The following is a 23,320-nucleotide window of genomic DNA, read 5'->3' on the forward strand; positions in this document are numbered from 1 at the left end:
AATTTTCCTTTTAAGATGCTACGATCAAGTATATATAAAATTTGGAGCCTTTCAATATGTATCGAATTGAAGCGTATGTAATAGTTTGTGATGGTGGTAGATATATGTATACGGTTAAATCTTAAAAAGAAGTAGTGTTAGTGATTAGTGATTAATCTTAAATAGAAGTAGTGAATGATTAGTGGATGTTACTAGTTAGATTAGATGGGTACCAAATCGTGCAATATGTAATCCTATCATAGCTTTTTTTTTAATTATCTAAAATGACTACAGTACTAAAATTATTTACGTTAATGTAACTCGATTTAACTGAATAAAAATTTATTCAGCAAAATAAGTAAATTCTACTTAAGATGCCGTAGGTAATATTTACTTAATAGAAATAAGGCAATTCTTTTCCTCAATTTTATTGAGTTATTTCGACTATTATTTTTTTTTACAGTGTATGGAAGGCCGTTGGTGACTTTATTCACATGCCCCAGACGTATGCAAAGTTCTACAGAATTTGATGTTGGCTGCAAAAGGGACATAGTATCTTTAAATCATGCTGTGGATATCCTTGTGTGTCCGCCTGATGAGTCAACATGGATTAGCTGTTTGCTGATGGTGTAGGGTACATTCTCATACGTGATATTTCCATTTCCACCTGCCGATATCAGTCCGCTATGATTCTCGACCTGGAGGTAAGAAGAAAGAGAGATAGAGGAGAGAGATCGAGAAAGAGAGAGAGAGAGAGATTAGACATAAAATTGATCGAAATTCTAGTGGCTCGTAACTGAATATATGAAAACTGGTCTTCTTTTGCTAAAAATCTTGTTTTAGTTTTCTTGTACCCTTTCCTAACTCGCCTGATTTTCATCGGATGCATCCGGACGCATCCGATGAAACGGCCAGTATGAAAGCAACAGAGGAGAAAAAGGCGATCAAAACAGCGATTAAAATGGTCAAAGGTCGCAGTCATACGCGCGCTTTATCGTAACCAGCTGTGTTTGTTGATTCATGGTTGAACATGCTGCATGCTAGCTAGATGGAGTGCGGGCTTAATAATAACGCAATAATTCTTCACTTCCGGCAAGGGCCCGCCACAGCGAGTGAATTTCACCGGCAGTATGAAAGCGACAGGGGGGAAATTATTACTGCGGTTTCACCTTTGTTTACATAAGGAAAATTCAATCGGTATTTTCATCGGTGTGACTCCGATAGAAGCGAGTTTGAAAGCAGTATAAGTATGATTTGGAAAAGATCTATAATATACTCTTTCTTCTAGGGATAGAATTTCTCCCAGGAAGCATTACATTTATTTATTTTTAAATTGAGAATTATTGTGCATAAAGAAGGGAAGTACCTCTGCGGGAGTTTGGATGACTCCTATCAGTCGTGCAAGATCTTCAAACATGGGCACAGTGCTCTCTTCAGGTGCCTTTGTGGTAGTTTGGATGACTTCTATCGGTCGTACGTGAAATTCAAACGAGCTAGATTCAACGAAAGAGAATGGGCTCTCTTCGGGTGGTTCGATCAGGGAACTCCAAGAAGGACTAGCTTCATAAATCTATTATGAAAGGGCAGCGGAAGATAAAGTGTATACCGGTACGAAGAAAGTACACTGAATGAATTGTTACTTTTACTCGTTTAGACCTGTTTCGACTGTTTATTCTACAACAAAATTTTTAACTATAAGCTAAGAAAGATAACCAACTGTCTTTTTCAAGACTATACCAACATTCCTTTTCAGGACTATGAACCCTCAAGAAAGATCACCGAGAGTCCTTTTCTCGACTCCTTATAATCATCCCTCTCTCTCACACATGGTGCACCCGCAAGCCTACTGTATATATAACAAAATCTTTGTTGATAATAAGCATTAGACTATATGAAACACAACGTATTGCCTATATTTTTTTCAAAAAACCGTGTTGTACTTCATCAAACTGTAATATCCAAATAGAACCATCCTGTCAAAATTCAGATGTGCAAATCACCGTATACGTATTGTTACAATAATATACTCTCTCTTCTAGGGGATATAATATTTGAGGGAGATTACCTCTGCGGTAGTTTGGATGACTTCTATTGGTGGTACATGAGATTCAAACGAAGAGTCAACGAAAGAGAATGCGCTCTCTTCGGGTGCCTTTGCGGTAGTTTGGATGACCTCTGACCTGGGTATTGAGCTATCAGTATCGGAGGAGAATATGCTCTGTCCAGGCTGTGGTACAAGTGAACTCAAAGAAGGACTATCTTCATAGATCTGCTGTGAAAGAATAGCGGAAGATAAAGTGTATTCAAGGAAAATTACACTGAATGAATTTTTACTTTTATTCCACATCGAAATCTTTTTGGATAATAATCATTAAATAATGAAACATTTCGTATTGTTTATAGAATTGTAAAAAAAAAAGTACTTATCTTGACTCATAACAATATAAAACCATCCTGTCTTAATTCAGATGTGAAAATCACCGACTACCAATAATGTTACGGGCAGATACTACAGAATTGAACAGCAGAATAGAACCTGTAATCTTTGCTGCCAGAAAAATTATAGGAGATGAATTTCATGATCTTTTCGAAAGCCCGTTAATGGAAACTTTAAGACAACAAATTATCAAGCCCTAATCACAGAATACGATCTACCAAACACAAACATTTAAACATGAGTAAATAAAAAAAAAAAAAAAAAAAAAAAAAGAACAACACGGTTTTCGGATTCGGCTATTGTTTTACTAAAAGAAAGATGACGCGTTTGGATCTGACGCGGGGATCGCATCCCTCTCCTGTTGTAGGAAGATTTACCTGTGGAACAGGAACGATTGGTTGTTCATTCTCTGTGGTAGTCGACACTTCATTTAAGCTGCTAAAACTATGACCTTGGTCACCACCCTCGCTATTCCAACTATCCACCACTTCTGGGCCAGACCTTGGGCTCTCAACTTCCACTGAGCCGAACGAGGACCATTGGCTGTCTTCTGGGATTACTACCTCTGGGATGGCTGCGGTGGTTGGGATGTAACTTGACAAAAACGAGTCAAAATCCTGTTTTGATTGTGAAGCAGGAGAGAAAAGTGAAAAACCGTTTTTGTTTTTTGTTTTGTCCAACGGCGGGAGGGGGGGGGGCGTAGTGAGAGCCTTTTTTTTCTTTTTTCAACACCCCCCGCCCCTTGAGCAAAACAAAGGTTAAAATTGTGGTTACCATCTTTTTGTTATCTTTTTTTTTGCCAGGGGTGGGGGCCCGTCTTTTTTATTTTTAAGGTAAAATTGTGGTTACCATCTTTAAAAAAAAAAAAGGTGGGTTGGGGAATGCAAGTCCGCAGGAAACACGATACCGAGCTTACTTACAGCCGAAATTGAATTGTGTTAAAGGAATCGTATTTTGAAAGAAACTGACTTGGATTGAGTTGGAATTGTAATTTATTAACAAACTAATGACCATAGTTAAACACAAATATCTGATAGCGCAACCCATTTTGGCATATTATGGAATAGAGTGTAATACATTCTTTAGGGACTTCAAGTTTGAGAGATTTTTTCCCCTACAAAATGGCTACTAAATATAGCAACCTTTATTACCTATACACACAGCTGGCCCCCTAAAAAATACTTCCTTGTTTAAGAAAATTCTCCTTTGATGATATAAATGGACTTTGTAGTATCTCATTGCACGCTCATATCATGAAATCGGTTCTAGGACGCCTACCCCCTGGACATCCACCCCCGGATAACCATCCCATTCAACTACCCCCTAGGGCAACTACCCCCTTGGGCAACCACCCTCTTGGACGACTACCCCTGGGACAACTACCCCCGGACAACTAACCCTCAGTAAACTACCCCTAGGACAACTACCCCCTAGGACAACTAACCCCCGGGCAACTACCCCCGGACAACGGGATCTCAGCAAAGTGTATTTATGCGGCCCGTTACCCGGGGCAACGGGCATCTTTTAAAAACCTATTAACCGGTAGGCGGGCATGGCTGAAATCACGACTCCAATTTCGACCAATCAGATGGCTAGATTTCTAAAGAGAGGTATATAGGGGATAATCAGTAATGTCAAAATGTGTAATTGCCCCGGCCTCCCCCCCCCCCCACCTACTAATCCCTCTAGAATGGGACGAAAGTCGATCTTACCCCAATTTGACGTGGACATGAGGCTGGGACCCGGCACCGGATCGTTTTCGATGATGGCCCAATGCAGTGTCTACCTCTCCTGGCAGGGGCCGGGTTGTCGCAGGTTCTGATCTGATTTCGAGTACTATATCCACATGTAGAGGAGCAGGGGGTAGAATCTCTCCACGCACTCCAGCCGCCGTGAACTGATGACAAAACCCGGAAACTAAAGGATCACTGGATTACTTAATTGATTTATTTATTTACTTCTAATCTTTTGTCCGGGTAGCCCATTCACCAACAACCAGGGGCGGCGATCCCGGGAGGGAGAACAAGAGGACACACACCCCCCTCAATGTTTTTAGAAGGGGATCGTCCCCCCCCCCCCGGAAAATTTGAAAAAGTGCTCCAATAAAATGTATAGGCTATGGAGGGCCCAAGAGTGCAGCGTTTAGACGAATCAAAAGGCAAAAATCTTCTAGCTCGATAGCTACGCTCCCTCGCAAAATATTCTTGAATACGAGTAAAATATTGTTTAAGAAATAAAGTGTGAAAAGAGTATATTGCTTGTTTTTATACTATAGTTTTGCAAAGGAATGTAATTTTTTAATACAAGAAAACTTCAAAAACCTATGAGGGGTAGCAACTTCCGTCACTTTCACCCCTCTCGTTTACTATGCTCCCTCGCACTGGCGTATTAATGGGGGAGGGGGCTTCGGGGGTAGTTGCCTCCCAAATAAAGTTAAAACGTGGTTTATTTAAAATTCGATACCAGTGATTTAACAAAATGTTGCTTTAATGGCATAGTTTTTGCCTGAGCTTTCGAGGCTCTGCCCTCTGGACCCTACCTGGTTGCTCATCTGACCGTAATGAAATGCCTAAAACACCTGAGATTTATGGGTCCCCGCCCCTTGACCCCCGACGGGGCTTTGCCCCTGTACCCCATGCCAATTTTCGCTCGCTTTGCTCTACACTATCGTAAATGCCCCCCCCCCTCACCACTTTAAAACCGTTCCGCGGGCCCTGCATGTAACATATAAGAGTGGGGGTGATGCAAATTCTTTTTCTGCCTCCCCCCCCCCCCCCCCCAAAAAAAAAGTTTTTGCTCATTACGCCACTTTTCTGGTCCCTCGCTTTTCGTCCCCCCGGAAATGAAAAGAAATCGCCGCCCCTGTCAACAAGACAGTGTAAGAGCACTATTTTTTTAATTTAATTTTTTTTTTTTTTTTTGGGGGGGGGGGGTTTAATTTTGTTAGGATATATTCAACGGCGACTCAGCCAACCGGTGAATAAGCAGGAGAAGAAACACTTTTTTTTCTCGAGCGATCTTTAAAAAAAAAAAGGAAAAAAAAATTGTTTTGGCCAGGGAGGGGGGGGGGGTCAGGCCCGTCAGGCCCCCTCCCACCCCCCCCCCCCCCCCGTCGATCCGCGCCTGGTCCACACTGTGGTCAGTGGCAGACAAAATCATAGAGTATGAACATCGGATCACAGTCTCACAGTGTTTTAGGGCTATGTGAACACACTATGTAAAAACAATCATAATATACCGTGTGTCACATTGTGATAGATTGTGGATATAGAGACAAAATAGAGAGAGCAACGAAAGTCTCTAAGAAACGTTTATTTGAAATACTTTCACATTGTTCGAAAGACTGTGGTATAGGCTCTTGACTCTCATAAAGGTCCTGGGGTCGATCCTCGTTCTTCGGTGCTTACACCCCTTGGATAGACCTATAAGGTGTTTTCCCTACATAATTGTCCCACTCTGCCCAAGTGTGAAAGGGTACCTGGCAATGCTCGGGCCCACATAAAGAACAGTGATAAGTGGCTACCATGAGTAAATATTAAAGACGTAATTCCCCTATAATTAATTTGTTACTTTGAATTGTGCAGTATGTCAGTACATGATGACAATTGTGACAAGCTAAATGGAGTCGCATGCACTTACATACATACTAAGCGTTGTAGCATAAGATATTGCTCATTACGCTTTACATCAATAATGGCAAACCGACAATAATGAACAGAATTTAGTTAGATTTTTTAAAAATCAGTCAAGAAAGGAGTGTGTCTTTAAATTTGTTTCTTACCAGAAGCGAGACTTGTTGCGCTGACAAGGAGAACACCTACAACACTCAAAGAGACTTTAGTCCTCTCCATTTTCACCATCGTGTCAGTCTAGCTTGTGAGAAATTAATTTATAAACTGATAAAACTATTAAAGCGTCTAACGTCAACCAATGAATGAGCCTCTCATCACCTCTGATTCTCCCTCTCTCTCTCTCTCTCTCTCTCTCTCTCTCTCTCTCACACCGGCCCACACACACTCTCAATAAACTTCCGTAAAATGTTGACGGAAATAGACGATGGGTCAATGATTTTTTTCCAATCAATACAACTAAAAAAAACCCGCATAGCCAGCTCATTACCAGTGATGGAACCAGGAAATGACATTTGGGGGGGGGGGGGGGGGGGTGGTGAGAAGCGCATGCCCCTAGTCAAAATACAATCCCTCCCCCATCCAACCTGATGACACATATCAGATTTTATTGTTGTTTAATAGAGATTTTCACACCTTATTTCAGTCTTGAAGATATCAATAGCCTTTTTCCTTACAGAGATTATGTCAGAGATTTTGGGGAACCACTCGTGTGCCCCTTCCTCGTTCAAAATGAAATATCGGATGCAAAATAAAAGTTCAAGAGGGGTTGTTGTGAAACGTGAAGTTATTATCCTCTTTCAAATTTATATTTTGAAGCTATTGGCTGTTATGAATCGCTACATAACCATATAAGGAGACTTTTCTGTAATTTTGTTCTTGTTACTCCAAGGTCTCATACCCCCCTCCCCCTTACATACAAACACACACACGCGCGCGAAAATATGATTACATAAATAGCATTTATAGTTAAAAAAAAATAAAACATAACTGCCGTTGTTATATGCTTATAGCATAGACAGGGGGGTGGGGTCATCCCCTCGGGCACCATGACCCCCTAGCCACGTCGCTGGTCACACAGCAAGACATTTTCAGTTTTGACTTCCTCATGCCATAATTTATTTAAAATTCCCCTGCCAGAAAAATCAAACTTAAAACTGACAATTGTTATATATGGTTTAGAGTGGCAGTGCGCCCTCTTGTGTTATGTACTGACTTGACAACCAGAATGAAGATTACTAGAATAAAGCACTAACCAGTTGAAGTTGTAAACTTTAAACAGACTTTATTGCCTATTATGTAGAGTCAAACAAAAGCTTAAAACATGGTGTCAGAAGTGTAGTGACCATGGACTCATTCCTGAAATCGGCGTACAGCCAGGAAGAATAATTTACAGGGTCGAACTGTTCACGTTCCGAGCAAGTTTGCAGCAACCGAGTACACGCGAAGTCGTCGTACAGTGGACAGATTAGCGAATGGTTCGTAGCATAGCATCCATAAACGCGACGTCGTTGAGCAGCGGTGAATATGACTTATGAACATTGTCGCAATAGACTTGACTCGTCAGTCGATGTAATGTGAACTATCAATAATAATTACGATGTTTAGTTATTTTGGTTGTTTTACGTGTGCATTGTTTGGAATGAAATGGTGTGGATTTATGGAAAGAGTGCATTAATATCAGAATTAATACTCGATAAGTCCAATCAGTCTGGTTCATTCAGTGGGTTTAGCAGTATAGTTTACTCCGTATTAGAATTTGCTGATTTGTTACTGTAAGTGTAATTGTATAGGCGGTAGAGATAACCATGTCTAACACTGAGGCAGTACAAGATCCTCCCCAGAGGGGAAGTGAAGAGTCAGAAGGAGTAAATGAAACTGGGACTAACCAGGGTCAGGACTTGAGTGATAACAATACTGATAATGATAGTGTTAGGACCAGAAATAGGCCGGGCAGTACAAGTAGAACAAATGTGCCACTCCCAAGACCTCTTTCGGTAAAAGGGGATATGAAGAAAAACTGGGGTATTTTCACCCAGATGTGGGACAGTTATGAGGTCATAACTGGGTTAGAACACGAAAGTAATAAAATTCGTGTGGCACATTTCATAACGGCACTAGGAACTGATGCATTGGAGATTCAACAAGGCCTCCCTTTCAGAAATGAGGAGGAAAGAAAGAGTTATAAATGCATAAGAAAACTCTGGTCTGAATATTGTGTCGGGCAAACAAACATTACTTTTGAAAGATATCAGTTCAATAAGTGTGTTCAGAATACTGATGAGTCAGTTGAGAATTATTATGTGAGGTTAAGGTCTCTTGCAAGTACTTGTGAGTTTGGTACTCTAACTGATGACCTCATCAGAGATCGAATCGTTCTAGGGATTAGAGACGATAATACAAGAAAACGTCTTTTGCAAGAGCCAAATCTTACTCTGTCTAGTTGTTTGGATATCTGCAGAGCTATGGAGTCGTCCAAAGCTCAGAGCAAAGCCATGCAGGAACCAGTATCTGCCTATGCAGTGTCCCATAAACCAAAGGTTTGGAAGCATAGTGGGGGTAAGGGCAAGAAGCTAGCTCCTAAATTGATTAATTGTGGTTTCTGTGGTAAGCAGCATGAAAAAGACAAATCAAAATGCCCAGCTTATGGCCAAAAGTGTAAGCTGTGCAAAAGAGAAAATCATTTCGCTGTGAAATGTAGACAGAATAAGAACAAGGCTCACAGAGTAGAGACAATTGAAGAGGATGAAGATTCTGAACAAGAGTGTGTATATGTTTCTCTGATAGGCACAGATGAAGCATTTCAGGTATCTGCTGATAGTAAGAGTCCAAATTATCAGAAAAAGATCATTGCAAAGTTTAGAATCAATGACGAAGACGAGATTGGTATGCAGGTTGATTGTGGAGCGACATGTAATGTTATCCATCTAGAAGATGTTCCATCTGGGACAGAGTTAACTAGTACAAATCAGGTTCTGATTGTGTATGGTCAAGGAACAGTACCAGTTGCAGGGAAATGCAAGTTGCATCTTAGGAATGTAAAGAATAACAAGAGGTACTTAGTTCCATTTGTTGTTGTGAAGGGCGAAGTCACAAGACCACTGTTGGGAGCTAGTACAGGCCAGCAGATGAAGTTGATCAAAGTACAGTATGAAAACATTGAAGTTGTTCATGCAGTAGCTAATGATGATATTCTGATCCCATACAAGGATGTATTTAAAGGGTTGGGTAACATGCCAGGAGTAGTTCATTTGACCTTAGAGGCTGAGGCAAAGCCAGTAGTGATGCCCCCTAGAAGGGTTCCTCTTTCAATTAAAGAAGATTTGAAAGAAGAGTTGTGTAGGCTTGAAAAGCTGCAGGTGATTGAGAAGGTAGAAGATCCTAGTGATTGGGTATCTAGTCTTGTAGTAGCTAGGAAACCAAGTGGTAAATTGAGAGTATGCATCGATCCACAACATCTTAATAGGTCGTTGAAGCGTGAGCATTACCCATTGTCAACGATTGATGATGTCCTACCACAGTTAGCGAATGTGAAAGTTTTCAGCAAGGCCGACTTAAAGGAAGGTTTTCTACAGTGTAAGTTGGACGCAGAATCATCCAAGCTTACAACATTTCAGACACCTTGGGGTAGATATAGGTTTCTTCGCTTACCCTTTGGTCTATCACCTTCGCCTGAGCTCTTTCAGAAGCGCCTAGATCAGTGCCTTGAAGGCCTACCAGGAGTATTCGTCATAGCAGATGACATTCTCATAACTGGACAGGGTGAGACACATGCAGAGGCCTGCATAGACCATGATCGTAACATGACTAGTTTCCTTCGCCGATGTCGCGAGCGAGACATCAAGCTGAATTCTAGCAAGCTTGAGTACAAATGTAAGGAGGTGCAGTTCATTGGTCACCGACTGACCAAGGAAGGTGTTCGGCCCGATCCTAGCAAAGTCGCAGCTCTCGTTGACATGCCACAGCCAGTAGATATACCTGGAATCCAGCGATTTGTGGGAATGGTTCAATACTTAGCAAAGTTCTTGCCATCATTGTCGGGGCTCAGTGAACCGTTACGTAGGTTGACCCACAAGGACACTCCCTGGAACTGGGGAGAAGAACAGTCTAGAGCGTTCATCGCGATCAAAGGACTTGTTACAGAAGCACCGGTTCTCCGATACTTTGATCAGCAGTTGCCGGTAGAGGGTCAAGGTGATGCCTCACAAAAGGGCCTGGGTTTCGTGTTGACTCAGAATGACCAACCGGTGACATACTCAAGTAGAGCGTTGACTGAGGCCGAAACTAGATATTCTCAGATCGAGAAGGAACTTCTTGCGCAAGTTTTCGGACTTGAACGAAACCATCAGTACGTGTACGGTAGAAAGGTGATCCTTTGGACAGACCACAAACCGCTAGTGACAATAACGCGTAAACCGTTGGCTTCTACACCAAAGAGACTGCAAAGATTACTATTGCGAATGCAACAGTACAATGTAGAGATCTTCTACAAGCCGGGTAGAGAGATGTACCTAGCAGACACCCTGTCGCGAGCATACTTACCGAACTCCGAGCAATCGCCGATAGAGAAAGAAGTTGAAAGCATTCACATGCTTGAGGACATAGCGGTGTCGCAGAAGACGTTAGCGCTCATCAGGATTGAAACGCAACAGGATGAAAGCCTACAAGCGGTAAAGGGACTGATCCTTGAGGGGTGGCCCGAAGACAAGTCTCGTCTGCCACCTGGGACTTCTCCATACTTTGACATCCGTGATGAACTAACGTATGATGAGGGTATAATCTTCCGCGGACAGCGTTGTGTAATTCCTGTCAAAGTGAGACCTCGTGTGAAACAGCGACTTCATAGCGCACACACAGGAATACAGGCCACACTCGCAAGGGCCAGAGAATGTGTATTTTGGCCAGGGATGACAAGCGATCTTACAGACTATCTCTCACACTGTGAAGTCTGTGCAACCTTTGCTCCGAAGCAAAGAAGTGAACCTCTGATCAATCATGACTTGCCGAAACGTCCGTGGCAGAAACTCGGTATAGACTTATTCGAGTTGAACAACAAGAACTATGTTTGTGTTGTGGACTATTTTTCAGACTACTTCGAAGTTCTTCCTCTGCCACACAAGAAAGATACCAGAGCAGTCGTCAGGCGACTAAAGAGCATTTTCGCATGTCACGGTATCCCAGAAACCATTATGTCGGACAATGGTCCCCCATTTAACTCTCAAGATTTCGCGACCTTCATGCAGGAGTATGAGATTGAGCACATCACGAGTTCCCCATATTATCCCAAGAGCAATGGGAAAGCGGAGAGTGCCGTCAAGATTGCGAAGGGTCTCTTACGTAAGACAACTGAAGCTCAAGAAGATTTTCAGCTAGCTCTTCTAAATTGGCGTAACACACCCACAGCAGGACTTGATAGCTCGCCAGCTCAACGCCTGTATGGTCGTCGCACTCGCACTCTTGTACCAACCGCGTCCAAGCTTCTGATTCCACGCACACAAAATAGAGTTGTCGCAAAGAAAGCGGAAAAGCAGAAGAAGCAAAAGCAGTACTACGATAAGAGCACGAAAGAGCTACCACCATTGAAACGCGGAGATATTGTTCGTGTTCAGCCGCAGTCTAACGCACAGAGTAAGCGATGGCACAAAGCGAGAGTAGAGAAACAAGTTGATTCCAGATCATATCTAGTCAGGTCAGAGAATGGCAATATAGTTCGACGAAACAGGAAGCACTTGCGCACATGTAGTAGCACATTCAGTGACCAGTCAGATATATTCTCCACGCCTACTAGTGTAACTCGCGAACAACCAGAGCCATCAACATCCGAAGCGAAGCGTAGCGACACAAATTCACCAGATCACGTAGCGAAGTCTCCTCGTCGCGAAGCAAATAATGATATTCGCGAACCCCAGCTCGCTGAAGAGACTCAAGAACCACCAAGACCAGCTCGCCGTAGTACCAGAGCTCGCCATCCACCAGCTTATATGAAAGATTTTGTTGTTTATCATTAAATAAACATTATGTGTAACTACTTTATATAGATGTAGACAGACAACTATATATTTGTTTCATTAAGAGAAAGTTAATTGTTTATACAGGAAAGTCACCTGTTAATTAACAAGAAAGAAAGTAAGTATGTTGTTTATATTGATTGGTTGATGTTGTTTAGACAAATCAAAACAAAAGTATTTGATTTTGGATCTATTTGAAATTTGATGAAGATGATACATAATCTAAGCCAGTGTTCCAAAGGACTAATCGAGAGAAAACAGAATTTAAGCTCATATGTATTGTCTCAAAAGAACAACAAAACCACTCAAGTGTAATTATGCATCCATGCTGAAGTTGATTTATTATGATACTATTTCTATAAACACAGATATTTCCAGAGGATTTATAATTAGATTTATGTGTACTGACATGGGCATTCATACATGCATTTCAGGCCGACAAACTAATATACAGGTATTAACTTCTTAAAGAAGGAAGGATGTTATATATGGTTTAGAGTGGCAGTGCGCCCTCTTGTGTTATGTACTGACTTGACTACCAGAATGAAGATTACTAGAATAAAGCACTAACCAGTTGAAGTTGTAAACTTTAAACAGACTTTATTGCCTATTATGTAGAGTCAAACAAAAGCTTAAAACAACAATATCCTTGAGAAAGGTTTCTGAGATCGAACCTGGCATCTCTAAAATAAAATTTCAAGGGGGAAATCCCCAAGTAGAAAATTCATTTGAAAATACAGGAAACAGTTAGTCTTCTGCTGAGAGCCAGACGGGCGTCTATATAGCCCTTAATACTCTGACTGGCATTCAATGAGATTCTGGCTCACGTATATGTCGCGGTAAATCTCCTCGGTTTATATATATAGATACTGCGGTGAACATAATAATATTATAGCCTTTGGGTCCCCTTTCGGTGCTACACTTATATTGTCAAGTCTGACACAGCTATAGAGCAAACAGTGATCTGAGAGCAGCATGGCAGTGGGATTACATTATAGTTTAATGAAAGTTCATATACTCGTTCATAGGATCATACAGACTCGCGAGAAATCAACTCATGTGAGGACCAGGTGCGCCGGAAGTAGTTTGGGATGGGGGGGGGGGGGGCTCGAGCCCAGCCACTTTGCAGACCATGACATAAAGGCTTCTAAATAAGCGTATTTTTCGCCCGACTGTCATTTGGGAATTTCTTATTTTCCAACAAACGCATAAAAAGGTAAGACTTACAAAAAATGGAGAAAAAATACCGGAAAATCATGTCACAACAGCAACATTTGTAAATCACTGGTATCGAATAAGAAATACACCCCCCCCCCATCAGTACGCCAGTGTTCAGGGGCTCATGTCTTCTCACCCCTATAACAACAACAAAAAACAGACACGCTTTCCAATTCTCGCATAAAAATGTCCACGATATGCGCGTATCGCTATTATAAAGACCTCCTTTGATAAATACTGTATAGGTGGCATGCGCAATGTTTAAACAAATTTAATTCCTGTGAACTTTCCTTTCCTTTGAAAGGAATTGTATATGTGATTTAATTCAGGTTTTTATTATAGTTTTGTTCTTTTGGGATAAAAATGCAAACCATGTTTACTCCTTTACTGCTTTTTTTTTTGGAGGGGGGGGGGGGGCGTTTTTTTCGGGGTAAAAATGCGTGTTGCCCCCCCCCCCCCCCCCACTTCCGGCGCCTATGGATCGGATCACAGTCTCACAGTGTTTTATGGCTATGTGAACACCCTATGTAAAAACATCATAATATACCGTGTGGCACATTGTGGTAAATTGTGGATATAGAGAAAAAATAAAGAGAGCAACGAAAGTCTCTAGAAGCGTTTATTTGAAATACTTTCACATTGTTCGGAATCACTCACTAGCAAAGAACTTTGTTGGAGGACTGTGGTATAGGCTCTTGGCTGATTGGCTCTCATACAAGAGGTCCTGGGTTCAATCCTCGTTTTTCGGTGCTTACACTCCTTGGATAGGCCTATAAGGTGTTTTGCCCAAATATTGTCCCACTCTGCCCAAGTGTGAAAGGGTACCTGGCAATGTTCGGGCCCACACGAAGAGCAATGATAAGTGGCTACCATGAGTAAACGTTAAAAACGTAATTCCCCTATAATTATTTTTTACTTTAAATTGTTCTTAATTGTATGTCAGTATAATGACAATTATGACAAGCTCAATGGAGTCGCATGCTCTTATACACTAAGTCTTGTAGCGCATAATCCATTAAGATATTGCTCACCACGCATTACATCAATACGTAATATAGGCCTTTAATGGCAAATCGACAATAATGAACAAATAGTTAGATTTAAAAAAAAATCAGTCAAGGAAGGAGTGTGTCTTTAGATTTGTTGCTTACCAGAAGCGAGACTTGTTGCGGAGACAAGGAGAACACCTACAACACTCAAAGAGACTTTACTCCTCTCCATTATTACCATCGTGTCAGTCTAGCTTGTGAGGAATTAATTTATAAACTGATAAAACTATTAAAGCGTCTAACGTCAACCAATGAATGAGCCTCTCATCACCTCTGATTCTCCCTCTCTCTCTCTCTCTCTCTCTCTCTCTCTCTCTCTCTCTTGCTCTCTCTCTCTTTCTCTCTCTCTCTCTCTCTCCCCTCTCTCTCTGTCACCCACACACACTCTCAATAAACTTCCGTAAAATGTTGACGGAAATCGACCTGAGATGGGTCAATGATTTTTTTCCAAGCAATACAACCAAAAAAACCACGTATAGCCAGCTCATTACCAGTGGTTGAACCAGGAAGTGACATTTTTTTTTTGGGGGGGGGGTGGTGAGAAGCGCATGCCCCTAGTCAAAATACATTCCCTCCCCCATCCAACCTGATGACACATATCAGATTTTGTTGTTGTTTATTAGAGATTTTCACACCTTATTTCAGTCTTGAAGATATCAATAGCCTTTTTCCTTACAGAGATTATGTCAGAGATTTTGGGGAACCACTCGTGTGCCCCTTCCTCGTTCAAAATAAAATATCGGATGCAAAATAACAAGTCAAGAGGGGTTGCTGTGAAACGTGAAGTTATTATCCTCTTTCAAATTTATATTTTGAAGCTATTGGCTGTTATGAATAGCTACTTGACCATAATATAACGTTACTTTTCGGTAATTTTGTCCTTGTTACTCCAAGGTCTCACAACCCCTCCCCCCCCCCCCCCCTACATACAAACACACACACACGCACGCGAAAATATGATTACATAAATAGCATTTATAGTATAACAAAAAACATAACTGTCGTTGTTATATGCTTATAGCATAGGCAGGGGGCGTCACCCCCTCGGGCACCATGACCCCTAGCCACGCCCCTGCTCACACAGCAAGACATTTTCAGTTTTGACTTCCTTATGCAATAATATATTTAAAATTCCCCTGCCAGATAAAATGACTTAAAAACAATATCCGTGAGAAACAGGCACGTAGCCAGAGTTTGATGTCGGGGGGGGGGGGCACATATATGTAATCGATAGAGGTAAAAAAAGGGGTCCAAAAAAGTTCAACCGATCTTGAAAATTTAGGGAGGGGCATGTGCCCCCCCCCCCCCCCCCGTGGCTACCTACCTGGTGAGAAATGCCTCTGAGAATCTGGCATCTATCAAATAAAATTTCAAGAGGATATCCCCAAGTAGAAAATTTATTTAAGAATACAGGGAACAGTTAATTAATCTGTGGAGAGCCATACGTTGCTAGGTGTCTAGCCCATATACTCTGACGTGGCAGTAAATGCCCTTCCGGCTCTCTTATAATTATGTCGAGGTAAATCTCCTCGGTTTAATGCGACTGCGGTGCACTATAGCCTTAGGGTGCAAATATACTTGTCAAGTTTGACAAAACTATGGGGCAAACCTTGATCTAAGAGCAGCATGGCAGTAGGATTACATACACAGTTTAATTAAAGTCTATATACTTGTTCATACGATCATGAAGACTTACGAGAATTCAACTCAAGGACGATTTCACTTATAGAAACTAGGTCCGGATTGCATAATATGCAATTGTAAAATCGATAAATCAAGTAAGTAGTCTAGACTGTGTGTTAAGCAATACATACATGTACATGGTTTCAGTGAAAAGGATTTCCAACAAGTTTTAGTAGTACATTTTGCGACATGTAAATCACATATTTATCTAATGACAAACAGTTCATAACTAGCTTAAGCTATAATCTTTCTTGAATGATTCCATCGCCAGAACTCAAGGTCACCTTTGAGTCACACCAAACCATACCAGGACTCAAGGTCACCTTTGAGTCGCACCAAACCATACCAGAACTTAAGGTCACCTTTGAGTCGCACCAAACCATACCAGAACTTAAGGTCACCTTTGAGTCGCACCAAACCATACCAGAACTCAAGGTCATCTTTGAGTCGCACCAAACCACCCCAGAACTCAAGGTCAACTTTGAGTCGCACCAAACCATTTGCAGCAAAGTCATGGAATGCAAACTGTTTCCTTTTCACAGAGTTGAAATGGTCACAAGTGTTATGTTACCTTCTTTGACTTTCTATGTTCATGTAATCAGCTCCTTTTTCATCTTTTAAGAGCCAGAAGGGCATTGATTCATATAATGATGTACTGTAATTCTGAGTTATTCCCCTTCATGCTCTAAACATACAGTTAACAACTAAATTGTACATAACCTTTAGCAAGTTTTGTAAGTATTCAAGTTTGGGAAAAATTGATTTGGCCTGATTTATGTTTCTTGATATTTTATTGTGACATATTAAAGCTTACATCTGGTAGCAATGTATTCCTTGAAACGCAGAGCGCGTGGCAGCTGCTCTGCTAAAGCCAGGGTAATTATGCTGCATTATTGTGGAGCGCTTAGAGACTTCTGATAAAGTAAGTGTTAGGCGCTATATAAGCACATATTACAATTATATCATTATTATCTAAAAGTATTTAACTTATTCAACCTGTCAACCAGTGTATCAGTACCTCACAAATCTCTTCCACATTCCTCACCCTTCTCCCTATATACAGTTATCAATCTCTTATCCACCCCTCCACTCTCTCTCTCTCTCTCTCTCTCTCTCTCTCCCTCTCTCCCCTCTCTCTCTCTCCCCCTCTCTCTCCCCTCTCTCTCTCCCCTCTCTCTCTCCCAATCTCTTCCCATTCCTCAGACTCACCATCTGCTCCTCTTTTTCTTTCCCCCGTCTGACCTTTCTCCCTATCTCTCCCCACCCCCTCTCTTTCTCTCCCCACCCTCTCTCTCTCTTTTCTTCTTCTTCTCTCTCTCTCTCTCTCTCTCCCCTCTCTCTCTCTCCCAATCTCTTCCCATTCCTCAGACTCGCCGTCTACTCCTCTTTTTCTTTCTCTCTCCTTCAGCTCCTATATCCCATTCTCTTACATCTCTACTCTCCTCCCCTCCCCCTCTCTCTCTCTCTCTCCCCAATCTCTTCCCATTCCTCAGACTCACCATCTGCTCCTCTTTTTCTTTCCCCCGTCTGACCTTTCTCCCTATCTCTCCCACCCCCTCTCTTTCTCTCCCCACCCTCTCTCTCTCTCTTTTTTCTTCTCTCTCTCTCTCTCTCTCTCTCTCTCTCCCTCTCATCATTCGAAGAATTTACATCATAATTAGAACGTCAAATTGATGAACATACACAATTTAAGCACATCACCCAACCGCATTCTTAATCACTTTTGGTATTCTTAATTCATATTAATCGTATCATCATCAAGAATGTTTTTTTGGAGTAGCTTACATATCGAAATATAATAGTATTTCAGAAATTTGTAGGAAATAGGGCCAGTGATTTCCTTTTCCTTTTTGAGGGGGGGGGGGGGGGCAGGAAAGATCCGAAGAGCCCAACATTAAAGGAGCAACGCGATTAAAGAGGGAAAGATCGAACACTGTATTCTACTATTCACATAAACAAATTGCATTTTTGCGAGGGAGTGCATCGACCGAGCGAGAAAATTTGCAACATCTTCTAACAAGCTTTTTTTTCTTCATTTTCATTTACATACTTAGATCGGATTATATAAATCATATCAATAATTGATACTCAGCTGATATATACTTTTTAGTGAACATACCGAACATAGTAATACATAAATTGTCGACATACAGTTTATATAATTATTTCAAAAAAACTTGTTTCTCTTATGTTTAAGTATTGTATGGTACATTAAAAATAGCATTTGCATGAACAAAAATCACATGTCATTCAATTATACATGTAGAAAGAAAGAAAAAAACTCTGACCAGGTTTTACAAAGTAAAGACAAAACATACACAGCGACAAAAGCTATGAAACAGAACTAACAGCAACAACAACAAAAACATATTAACAAGGAACAATTAAAATATAAAAAGAATAAAACAACAATAAAACAAAACAACCCGATTGCAGGTTGAAAATAAATCCAAGCTAACCTAGTGTTCAGTTAAACATAAAGCTCTCCGAATATCAATTATTGTAACCATGGGTTAAAATGGCATATTGGCTTGGTTTAGGGTATCGAATCTCCCCCACCAAAATTTCTGTTTACAACCCCGTCGATTGGGGGGGGGGGGTGCCTTTATATATCCATCCCTTTGCTATCGCTGTCATGATATTATGGTTTGTGAATGAGTTACAATGATAAAAAGCAAACACTAATATGTCTTCTCGACTTTAACCCCTATACAAACTTTCCCAGATCCCTCTACTATCTATACCATACTCCAATAACTACCATACTTTGTCTTTTTTTGGCCCGTCTTCTGGAGCGATTTCTCACTTCATCATTCATCTGTCGCACATAATTTATGTATAATTAATTATTTTCACTGAAAACTCTGATTTCAATAGGTTTTTAGATACAATTAGATTCTGAACAGTTGAATGTTTTTGACGAGAAACCTTTGTTTGAACAAAAATGTACTCATGTCATTGATTTAAAATTGAACCTAAAATAATGGCCAGTTTTAATACAATGCCAATATCATATACGCTAGCTAGCTAGGAAAAGGCATTTGTTTAAGCCTTCAGTTCCAATTTGATGGTAGTGATGATTATTCATTTATAAATTATGTGATCGCAAAGACTTTCCAGAAATTAATTCAAGGGCGATTTCAATTCCCTATTGTACATCCCCCTTAAATCATGTTCGAATAGCGTAATACATCATTGGAATGTTATAGCAAATTCAAATAGCCTAGTACACACTAAGAAAAAAAGGTGCAACTATGCACCTTTAGGGGTTCAAACCGATGCAACAATAGCAGCACCTTTAGGGGTTAAATCCTGCACCCTTTTTAAAGGTGCAATCCTGCACCCTTCAAAAGGGTGCCAGATTGAACCTTTTGGGGGAAATGTTAGTACCCTTTATGGTTCAATCCTGCACCTTTAGGGGTGCAAACCGATGCAACAATAGCAGCACCTTTAGGGGTTAAATCCTGCACCCTTTAGGAGGGTGCCAGAATGCACCTTTTAGGAGACATGTTAGTACCCTTAATGGTTCAATCCTGCTCCTTTAGGGGTGCAAACCGATGCAATAGCAGCACCTTATTAAAGGGGTTCAATCCTGCACCCTTTAAAAGGTGCAATCCTGCACCCATCATCGAGGAATACTCGTGACATTTGCTCGTACACACATACATATTAAACATGCATGATGTTTCTTGGTTAGTAATCATATAATCAATATATATATTGCTAAAACGTGAATGTAATTGTAACATGATCAGACAAAATAATCTATTGGTTAATGATTTCCGAAGGAAAATACAAATCACAAAATTGATGTGCATTGTCATTATTTGCTTAACAAATCATATGATAAATGTATTTTTATGTGAACACGTGGAAAGTAATCATGAATATGCATGCAATATGCAAACTTTTATTTTGCACCTTTTTGGGTTGTTAGGGTTCATTTTTGTGGGAAGGGTGCAAAATCTTATATTGCACCCTTTTTTGAACCCCTTTTCCTTCAATAGGGTTCATTTTTATGTAAAGGGTGCAAACTCTTATTTTGCACCCTTTTTTGCACCCTTTTTTCTTAGAGTGTAGATGGACCAGGCTTTTGAAATATATTCGAGTTGTTTTTTCGAAAGTGTTTTCGATCGATGTTTTCGATCTGCAATATTCCTGGTTGGATGAAAAGAGAGACAAAATTGGTGCATTTTAAAAGTTACCACTAAAATCGATCAACCAAAAAGCTTGCACAGATAATGGCGCGGAAAACCAATGCTTTTAAAGCCGCCGCGGTTTTTTACGTGTACAATAAACGGCAACTGCGCTCAACAAAGGATTTGCGCGTTTGCGATGAGCTCTGTTTAATGTGGAGCGTATTATACACTTTACATTTCACGTCATCATTAAAAAAAAAAAAATTTTAAACAAAAAAACAACGCCGTGGTTTTGCCGCGTCATCTGAACAAGCTTTAAAGGGATTGGGTGACTTTGTCTCAGATTCTGAAACAAAAACCTGGATTTAGCTCATGCTGCAATGATAATTATAAACCTTTAGGTCAGTCAGTTTAATGTTGTTATTATTATTATTATCTTTAATAAGTAGTTCGTTTAATTTTCTTATCTGTCTGTAAATATTACTATTTTAACTTATTAATTTTATACATGTCTGTAAGGGACCCCACTCGAAATAAGCTCTCGAGCTTTCGTGGGTTATCCTGTTCAAGCTGACTTATTTTTGATCTGTTATTATTGTATATTGTTGTATGTTGGAAGCTTGTCGAATAAAATCAATCAATCAATCAATTAATCAGGAACCCCATGACTTTTACAAGCCGATCGCATGTCTGATAATCAAGATATTTATGATTGGAAATCAAAATTCAAAAATTCGTTTTCCTAACGGTTTTCATAACACTACAGTGAGTCTATTGGGAAAAATGAGTATGGTAAAACCGGTCAATCAAAGATTTTAACTTTTTTGAGGCACTCCATGATCCTTTTGAAGCGCAATATTTTTTAGGGCTTCAATATTACACCATAATTATCACAGACACTGATAATACGTGGGGTCATATACTCAGATTTAACATTGTTAAACGATGCCTGTAAACACGAGTTCGGCTATTGTTTTACGGACAGAAAGATGACGCGTCTGGATCAGACGCGGGATCGCATTCCTCTCCTCCGTTGCCATGGTTACCTGGGGTTGTAGGACCATCTACCTGTGGATCAGCAAAAGAGCTTGATTGCTCATTCCCTGGGTTTGCAGGAGGATCTACCGGTGATTCATCAACAGAGCTTAAGGATGGCTCATTCTCTGGGGTAGTCGGTTCTTCCCACCCATCACTGGCCCAATTAGAACCATCATAATCATCACTGGACCAACTACCATCACCTGGCCCTTCTGACAGTACTGGGACAGGATCAGGATCAGCTACTGAGCTGACGGAGGACCATGGGCTGTCTTCTAGGTTCACTTCCTCTGGGGGCACTACCTCTGGGGTGGTTGAGGTGGTTGGGATGTAACCTGTATCAAAAAAGGACGAGCCATCACTCTGGTTTGATTGAGCAACAGGAGGGAAAAGACAGTGAAACATAGAATTAAAATAGTTATTGTCAGATTAAGGCATTTAAGGGTAGGGGAATGCAAGTCCGCAGAGAACATAATTATACCGATTTTTATTTCAAGCCGATATTGGAAAGTGGTAATGAAGGAATCGCATTTTGAAGAAAAAAACTGACTCGGATTGAATTGGAATGGCAAATTATTAACAAATTAATGACAATATAGTCAAACAAATATCTGATAGTGCAAACCATGTTGGCATATTAAACAATAGAAAAGCATTTCATCGATCAAATTTGAGTTTCCAACCTTTTTGCCGATGAACTTACATTGTATAAGATTCGGGCAAGAAACGCCTGTTTCTTAGTAATATTGCCAGTATTTCTTCCATAGGGGATAATCAGTAATGTCAAAATGTGTAATTGCCCCCCCCCCCCCCCCCCACCACCTCCTGGGACAAAAGTCGATCTTACCCCATCAAAAGGACACGCGGTTGGAACCCGGCACTGGATCGTTTTCGATGATTCCCCAATGCAGTCTTTTCCACTCCTGGTAGTGGAATCGGCAGGGGCCGGGTTGTCGCAGGTCCTGATCTGATTTCGGGTACTATATCCACACGTAGTGGAGCAGGAGGTAGAATCTCTCCACGCACTCCAGCCGCCGTGAACTGATGACAAAAAGCGGAAACTAATCAAAAAGGATCACTGGATGTCAAACATGCTCTGATCTCCCAGCCACACTCTATTTATTACGCTACATCGAAACCAATTGGGACGTTTTAGAGACAGAACTTATCTTAATTTCATCTTAAAATCAAAGAGACTTCAAGTGTGTATTTATGGAAAGCATACTGGCAGTGGACGGCCACTATTACCACGTCACATGCATGAGCAGATTACCTGCGCTATGCAGAGTATATATCTACAAGACAGTGCGGCATTGGTGCGGCATTGAGGTGGAGGTGTCTCCTCGACATTTTCAGAGGTGGGGAACTGTGTTCAGAAAATATAAAATCCCCCCCCCCCCCCGCGCTACCACCCCCCCCCCCCCCCACACACACCAGTGTATTTTCTTAGTTTTTGTGTTTAATTAAAGTTGTTTTATTATTTTGTTTATTTTTAGCATGCGATTTAAAGCTGCGGGATAAATTTTTCAAAAAATATTTCAAAACTATAAAGATTAATTTAATTTAATTTTAAAGATAGTGCAAAAAATATTTCAAAACTTTAAAGATTAATTAAATTTAACTTTAAAGTAAATGCGCCAAAGTAGCCTTTTAAATGGTTTGAATTTGTTGCTGTTTTTTTTTTAACGTACCTGGGCAGTCGGCCTTCTTGCATTTCTCACCCTCACTGCTAGTGCCCTCACAATAAGACCCACCGTGCAGGGGCTTGGGATTGTTGCAGCTCCTGGTCCGAAAACGATTGCCTCTTTTTCTACAGAATATGGCTGTGCATGCACCCCATTCTGTCCAATCACTCCAACCTCCATCGACTATGTACAAGCATAACAAATACGACGGTGGAAGTTAAACTCATGGAATAGATTTGTTTCTGCTGCTGCCCGACGGCCTAAAAGACCAACAGTGTCGTGGGCCTATACTGAAATGCTGTTCACCAGACCGACCTCGGCAGTCTCGTAGGCCGTTAGTCCAATGTGATGTCCTAAATTTTTCATAGGAAGAGGAGGGGGTGAAAAGGAGGGGGCGACGACACACGGAAACAGAGGGAGTGAAGTGAGGGGAATCTTTAAAAAAGAAACATGAT

The 23,320-nt window shown here is 40.9% G+C and overlaps 1 protein-coding gene across 5 annotated transcripts in view; it reads right to left on the reverse strand.

Moving 5' to 3' along the window:
* Nucleotides 1-381: 381 nt before the first annotated feature.
* The window catches only part of LOC100890012, a 45,852-nt gene continuing 22,913 nt past the window's right edge, over nucleotides 382-23,320 (reverse strand). For 2 of the 5 annotated variants that reach the window (XM_030996219.1, XM_030996217.1), the window contains 3 exons: nucleotides 22,872-23,048; nucleotides 22,028-22,221; nucleotides 20,945-21,543 (listed from right to left, as the gene is read on the reverse strand). In XM_030996219.1, coding sequence (XP_030852079.1) covers nucleotides 21,118-21,543; nucleotides 22,028-22,221; nucleotides 22,872-23,048 — 797 coding nt within the window. In that variant the 3' untranslated portion in view covers nucleotides 20,945-21,117. Of the gene's footprint in view, nucleotides 678-1,345; nucleotides 1,550-2,044; nucleotides 2,252-2,793; nucleotides 3,034-4,128; nucleotides 4,314-20,944; nucleotides 21,544-22,027; nucleotides 22,222-22,871; nucleotides 23,049-23,320 lie in introns of those variants that run through there. The other 3 variants (XM_030996216.1, XM_030996215.1, XM_030996218.1) reach the window with 3 other exon arrangements.

This window comes from Strongylocentrotus purpuratus, unplaced genomic scaffold, assembly GCF_000002235.5.
Source record: "Strongylocentrotus purpuratus isolate Spur 01 unplaced genomic scaffold, Spur_5.0 spur5_scaffold_3, whole genome shotgun sequence".
NCBI lineage: Eukaryota > Metazoa > Echinodermata > Echinoidea > Camarodonta > Strongylocentrotidae > Strongylocentrotus > Strongylocentrotus purpuratus.